The 7,709-nt window shown below is 42.2% G+C and overlaps 1 protein-coding gene across 1 annotated transcript in view; it reads right to left on the bottom strand.

Annotated features, from left to right (window-relative positions):
- CC2D2A (coiled-coil and C2 domain containing 2A) overlaps window positions 1–7,709 on the bottom strand; it is a 175,007-nt gene that overhangs the window by 41,785 nt on the left and 125,513 nt on the right. Inside the window, exons 24-25 of the mRNA XM_006873814.1 lie at window positions 5,439–5,535; window positions 4,106–4,204 (exon numbers count right to left, since the gene is read on the bottom strand). Coding sequence (XP_006873876.1) covers window positions 4,106–4,204; window positions 5,439–5,535 — 196 coding nt within the window. The remainder of the gene's footprint in view (window positions 1–4,105; window positions 4,205–5,438; window positions 5,536–7,709) is intronic.

Here is a 7,709-nt window from a genome sequence, read left to right as displayed (position 1 = left end):
CCTTCCTTCCTTCCTTCCTTCCTTCCCTCCCTCCCTCCCTCCTTCCTTTCCTTCCTTCCTTCCTTCCTTCCTTCCTTTCTTTCTTTCTTTCTTTCTTTCCTTTTGATTTCTTCCTGTGATGTTCTTGATGTCATCCCACAACTCTTATTTCAGTCATTAGTGCCTAGTGCATCCAATCTGTTTTTGAGATGATCTCTAAATTCAGGTGGGATATGTTTAAGGTCATATCTTGGCTCTTGTGGACTTATTTTCATTTGCTTCCACTTCAGTCTAAAACTGAATATAAGCAATTGATGGTCTCTTCCACAGTCTACCCTGGCCTTGTTTTGGCTGATGGTAGGGAGCTTGCCCACTATCTCTTCTCACTAATACAGGCAATCTGATTTCTGTGCATTCCATCTGTTGAGGTCCATGTATATTGTTGTTAAGTGCTTTTGAGTTAGTTCTGACACAGTGACCCTGTATAAGAATTCCAATAGGTAGCTAGTGGGTTTGAACAGCCAAACTTGTGGTTAGCAGTTCAGTGTTGATTCTTCAGTGTCAGACCATGTGTATAGTCATCTTTTATGCTGTTTAAAAAAGGTATTTGCAATGAATAAATCATTGGTCTTGCAAAATTCTATCATGTGATCTATACCTATTCTATCACCAAGGCCACATTTTCCAACTACTGATTGTTTTCAACCTTTGTAGTCCAATCACCAGTAATTATCAATACATCTTGATTGCATGTTTGATTAAATTCAGACTGAAGAAGATGATAGAATTCTTCAATTTCATCTTCACTGGCTTTAGTGGTTGGTGCATAAATTTGAATAATAGTGGTATTAACTGATCTTTCTTGTAGGTGTGTGGCTATTATCCTATCACAGACAGCATTATGCCTCAAGATCTTGAAATGTTCTTTTTGATGAATGTAATCCGTTCTTCTTCAATTTGTCATTCCCGGCATAGTAAGCCATATGATTGTCAGATTCAATATGACTAATGCCAGTCCATTTCAGCTCACCAATGCCTAGGATATTGGTGTTTATGTGTTCCATTTCAGTTTTGAAAACTTCCACATTTCCTTGATTCATACTTGGTACATTCCATGTTCTGACTATTAGTTGAGGTTTACAACTATTTATCATTTTGAGATATTCCCTATCAGCAAATGAAGATCCCAAAACCTTTACTGCAGTCACATCATCATTGCGAGATTTGCTTTTAGGAGACAGCTCTTCTCCAGTCCTATTTTGAGTGCCTTACAATTGGCAAGGACTTCTGGTGTGGCACTGTAGGATAAGCACAGGACTACCAGGTTGGTTTGAACCACAAGGTTAACAGCAACAACAAAAACAACAACGGGAGAGCATTATCTTTGGGCACCGTATCTGACAATACTCTGTTGCTATTCATAATGTTTCAGTTTTCAATATTCTGGTGCTATCTGACAAAGTTCCACTAGTCTGCTCATAAGATTTTCAGTGAAAATGAACACAAGTAGTCTTCCTCTCCTTCTTCCTAGTCTGGCTTGGTCTGGAAGCTCAGCTGAAACCTGTTTACTATAAATGGCCCTGCTGGTATTTAGAATAACTTTCAACACCACAGCAACACAGAAACCACCACAGTAATAGAAACTGACAGACAAGTGACAAACTGATAGAAGAGTGGTGTGTCTTTTCATTAGCATGATGAAAGTCGGTAAGCACTGTATCTAAATTTGCTATGAATTTTGTGATTTGGGTAAGGTTTCAGTTCCTTCATCAATAAAATGGGGATAATAATGCCATTAAGGAGCTCTGGTAGCTAGTGGTTATGAGTTGGGCTGCTAATCTCACTGTCAGCTGTTCGAAACTACCAGCCATCCTGCGGGAGACAGATGAGGCTTTCTGCTCCCGTAAATGTTTCCAGCCTTGGAAACCCTGTACAGGGTCCCTGTGAGTCGGAACGACTCCACAGCACACCATCATCACCACCAATGCCACCAGTCTGTTGGGTTTAATTGAGGTGATGTATAAAGCAGTGATGGCTGCACAGTGTAATGAATGAATGTAATTAATGTCATTCATAGCGACAGTGATTGTAGCATTCATGTTATTACTGTCGAAGGGTAGTCATTACTGTTGTTATTACTGAATAAGGATTCTACTCGCCATGTGTACCTCTAGACAGTGGAACCAGGAAGATTTTGGAAGTACATAGATCCAAGTGTAACGTTATAACAGAGCTTTAGGAAAACAGAACAAACTGCCTGATGTGGTGGTGAATTCTAGAAGCAGTCAAGCAGAACAAGGTGCAGTTAAGGCTATTCATCTGTCAAATGTGCAACTCGGCAATTCTAAACATCGTAAGCATTTTGCTTCACAAGAAAATTTGTTCTTTAAAACAATTTTTGTTTTTCATTTAAGAAATTGATTCAAAGTGAGGACTATAGATTCTTATAGGAAGAACTTCTCATTTGTCTGTTGTTCTTGTTATTGTAAAGTGCTGTCAAGTCAGTTCCAACTCATTGCCACCCTTTATAGGGTTTCCATGGAGCACCTGGTGAGTTTTAACCGTCAACCTTGTGGTTCACAGTCCAGAGTTTATCCACACCAGACGTCCTATGTTGTTGTGTTGTGAAGTGCTGTTGAGTCGGTTCCGTCCCATAGCGACTCTGTATAGGGTTTCCAAGGAGCAGCTGGTGAGCTTGAACCATCAATTTTGCCATTCAAAGGGCTTTGCAGTCTGGCACATTAACCTCCAAAAGTCCTATGGAGGGTTGCAATTCCAGTTGACCCTTGAATTCCAACCAGTTCAGACTTCTCACACATGAGTTTTAACTCTTGGTTCCAGCAGTATTTGCTCTATGTGCTCCTGGAAAGCATTTTCCTCCATAGCTGTGTTACATTAGCTACAGTTTTGTGGTTCAAAGCCTCCTGGTGCCATGGCTCTGATACTGGGATTTAGAGGGATTTCAGAGTCTTTACCTACCTGTCCCAGATTAGAAATGCTAAATCATTCATGGATTGTTAACCCAACAAAGCTCCTTCATCAAAATCACAGATTCTTGAAATGGGGTGGCTGCATTGAGCATGTTTCTTTTAATCATGTTTCATGTTTTAAATAGGTAGGTCTCATGGGAATATTAACAGAATGCTTTTGATTAAACTGTCTTGATTGTCTTCTACCAGTTCCTTTCAGGTCCTTATCCACTCCACTGTTGCCGTTCTGACACATTTCCACTCTGTCCCACCTTCTTCGCTTTGAATCAAATGCTTAAAAAAAATGTCGAAATGGCAAAGGTTGTGTTAGCTATATTTTTAGAGCAGGCACACCAGTCTCAAATTGGACCAGTCAGACATGAACTACTATAAGACAGAGAGGTGTTTTGTAAGTCATGCAAATATGACTGAAGTCCATTGAACTTTACATAGATATTTGCTCAGTGTTGGGGGCAGAGCCCCGAGAAGAAAGCAGGAGAAAGGGATAGAGCTAGTATCAGATGACCTACTAAGCAAGCTAGGCTGGGCTTACTTGTGCTTACTCATTAATCTGTAGTGAAAATTTAAATTTCTTCAGTGTATCAAAGATGCAATGAGGAGGCTTCAAAAAGTTCGTGGACAAATGTAATTGAAAGCTAATGGAATTTTTCCCCGAACTTTTTGAAGCGCTCTGATACTGGCAGGCAGCATCTCCCTATAGGATCAAAGCCTCTTTTCAAATGTACAATCTCTGACAGGGACAGAAGACCCATTTAGCAAGGTAAGCACAGACTTACTTGTGTCTATTTACCAGTCTGTAGTGAACAGTTTACCCAATGTGCAACAAAAGCACAGATTTACTTTGTGCGTCTTTACTAATGTGTGTTGCTGTTAAGGGCTGTCGCGTCAGTTCCGACTCACAGAGACCCTGTATAGGGTTTCCTAGGAGCCGCTGGTAAGTTTGAACCGCCGACCTTGTGGTGCAAACCAACCTTCTGGTGGAGTTCTATTCCACAGTGCCACACCAATGTGTAATGGATTACATACCAATGTGCAGTGAACCCTTACCAGTTAGCATGATACAAGTAAGCCTGTGCTTACCTTGTTGACTGGGTAACCCTTGCCTGAATAGAGCAGTTCTCTATTCTCATGCTTACCCGGGCTTGGAAATATATTGTGCTAAACGGAATTTTCACACAGCCCAGCCAGTGTCTCTCAATGCGAGTGTGGATTCCACTTTGTCTCTCGCGGTCATCCTAAAGGAGGGGTGGGAAGTAACAAGAGTGTAAGAACTCCACACGGTCATTTCATTGATTCAGCAGCAAAGAAACAGTAAGACTTCAGCTGAAAGCATACGGACTTAGGTTACTCAGACCAAATCCACTGCCTCGAGTTGATTCTGACTCACAGCGACCCTAGAGGACACAGGGCACCTGTCCCTGACTTTCCAAGGTTGTAAATCTTTATAGAAGCTTTCTCCCACAGAGCAGCTGCTGGGTTTGAACTGCTAACCTTTTGGTTAGTAGGCAAGCTCTTAACCATTGCACCACCAGAGCTCCATGGACTTACTTTTTTTTTTTTTCTTTGCAGTTAGTAGTCCAGTGCTTATCCTACAGTGCCACACCAGGGCCCCATTGTTGTTGTTAAGTGCCGTTGAGTCGATTTCAACTCATAGCGACCCTTTAAGAGGTTTCCAAGGAGTGACAGGTGAGTGTAAACTGCCGACCTTGTGATTTAAACTGATCTTGCAGTCTAGTGCTTATCCTACAGAGCCACATCAGGATTCCAGGACCCTCAGAAAGCTATTAAGTAACTGAACCAGAATTTTTGAAATTAGGTCTGTTCAGGACCCTCTTGGGAGTCCTGGTGTGGCACAGTGGGATAAAACACTGGGCTGTAAGGTTGGTTTGAACCCCAAGCTCGGTTCATCAACTGCTTCTTGGAAACCCTATAAAGGGCTGCTATGTGTTGGAACCAACTCCATGGCACTTAACAACAATACAACGAGGGCCCTGTTGGAGAGATCTAATTTCAAAAATTCTGGTTCATTTACTTTAATTGCTTTGTGACTTTAGAGACTCACTTGCCTCTCTGAACCTCAGTTTCCTCATCAATAAATTGGGGATTTATGAATCGGGCTGCTAACCTCAAGGTCGGCAGTTCGAAACTACCAGCCATTCCACAGGAGAAAGATAAGGCTTTCTGCTCCTGTAAAGATTTGCAGCCTCGGAAACCCTGTGTAGGGTCACTATGAGTCAGAACCGACTCCACGGTACTTAACAACAACAACAATTAAGACAATGTATAATTCTTGGTACGTAACAGATATAAGCTTACAAATAAAACAAGTTGTTCTCTTCCCCGCTTTCCCTGTTTCTACAAGTCAAGCTTCAAACATTTCAAGCACAAGAGAGGTAGAAAATGTGGTTGGGATTTATATCTTGGGTGGAGGATATGAAGATGAGGAGAGACGTCTTCCTCAAAACTTACCTCTAACACGTCATAGAGTATCTCATCAAAAACGTGAATGAACACATCATCCTTCACTGACTGCAGACTGGTCATGCTGTAATCTCCATTAGGGGCTCTGGGTTACCATAGAAATGACAAAAGAGAAATGATGAGCAATCGGATTCTGAAAGTAATGAAATTTGAGCACAGATGTGAGGGTTAAAATAGCAAGAATGGAACGTAATAATCACAACTCAAAGGGATAGCACACGGACTGGCGACTCCATGGAGAGAGACAGCCCTCTGTCAGCTGCCATGATCCGATGGGCCCCACATCCACATTTGGTAAGCTTTGCAAGGGACCAGCTTGCCAGGGCTGAGATGGTGGGGTGGAAGGGCTACAAGGCCACAGCTGACCCTGCTCTGGAATGTGGACTTCTTGGCAACCGGGCAAGTGAGACACTTCCTGTGGTTATATGGCTGGTCAAATGGCCCTAGCCTTCCATCCCATTGCCCCACATGCCAATGAAGAAATGCAGGTGCCATGGGCTGCCAAAAGAACCAACAGATCTATGTTGGAAGAAGTGCAGCCAAAGTGCTCCTTGGAGGCCAGGATGGCAGCATCAATGGGCTCGAGCGTGGCAACAGTAGTGAGGTTGGCCCAGGATTGGGCAGTGTTTCATTCTGCTGTGCACAAGGTCGCTATGAGTCAGTACTGACTCGATGGCAGTTAACAACAACAACAACAAGTCCTCCCCATAATATAACCCACTCTGTACTAGGTGAGTCTGGCGGAGCTTGCCTTCCTTCGCATGGCATGGCCACACACAGGCTACGACATCTACTTCACCGAATGTTTACTTGCACTATGTGTTAAAATGGTATTGCCACCCTCTTCTGACTTAGGAATGAGTTCTAATCCTTGCTTTGTCTCTAACATTTGCTGTAGGGGACCCAGTGGGTCACCATCACTCTTGGAGGTTTTAGTCTCCTCTCTCTAAAAGTGGAAGGCTGGACAAGGTCATTTCCAATGTCTCTTCAAGTTCTGAAATAAGAAGAGTCTTTTCCACATTTAACTAGTCAAAAATTACCCACACTCCAGTTATATTAAAACTTCTGTTGGCTGAACTGTCTTATCACTGCTTTCCGTTCAAGGTCATGGCTGTGCAGGTGTGAAGGTGGACATCTGCAAACAAAATTTGGACTGATACTTGAAGGAAGGTAAAAGTTTACTAAAAGGAAATCGTTACTGGTAATGAGACCTATACTCATTATTACAAGTCTGAGAGTAAACGGCAGAGCATGGAATGGAAACATCCTCAATCACCGACCAAGTAAAAGTTTAAGAGTCAACCATGAGCTGGAAAACTGATGTCTTCAGTTTTCTAGGATTCTCAGTGGTCAGCATTGGAACACTGTCAGGAAAACACGTTCAACAGCCAACAGTGCTCATTACAGTGAGATGCTCACTGAAGAGCTGAAGCCGCAGTTTCACATTAAACACAGAAGAATGCTATCCAAGGGCATTCTGATCTTTCATGACAATGCACATCTGCACATCACTGCCCACACTGTTGATAACTGTCAAAAACTTCCTTATGAGGTGTTAAAGCATCCTCCCTATAGTCCTGATCTTACTCCATTGGACTTTCATCTGTTTGGTCACCTGAAAGCAGCCCTTTGAGGACGAAGATACACCTCTGATGAAGAAGTGGTGCATCGTGGCTCACAGCCCAGCCTAAAACATTTTTTTAAATAAGGAAATACAAAAGCTTGTTGACAGATAGACAAAGTGTGCTGAAATGCAAGAGATCATGTTCAAAAAGGATGTATTTGTCTTTTTTAAAAGTTGATTAGAATAAATTCTACAGCCAGAGTGTGGATAATTTTTGATTCACCATCATATAAGGAGTTCCTGAGTGGTACAAACAATTAAGACACTCAGCTGCTAACTGAAACGTTAGCAACCAAGATGGGCTTTTGAAGAAAAGCCTGGTTACCTACTTCTGAAAAATAACTGATCATCTTGTGGCGCACAGTGCTACTCTGACCCTCACTGGCTAACCATGAGTCAGAGTCATTAGAAAAAAAATGTACATATACATATGTGTGTGTGTGTGGCACTGTGGTTTAATGTGCTAAACTGCAAGGGCAGTTGGAACCGCATGGTTAGTGATTCAAGCTCACCAACTGCTCCTCCGAAACCCTATATAGAGTCGCTATGAGTCAGACCTGACTCGACAGCACTTAACAATAATAATGTATACATATGTATGTCTATCAAGAAAAGATGGAAGGAATACACAGAGT

Source organism: Chrysochloris asiatica, unplaced genomic scaffold (assembly GCF_000296735.1).
Source record: "Chrysochloris asiatica unplaced genomic scaffold, ChrAsi1.0 scaffold00256, whole genome shotgun sequence".
NCBI classification, from domain to species: domain Eukaryota; kingdom Metazoa; phylum Chordata; class Mammalia; order Afrosoricida; family Chrysochloridae; genus Chrysochloris; species Chrysochloris asiatica.
This window is presented reverse-complemented; position numbering and strand designations above follow the sequence as displayed.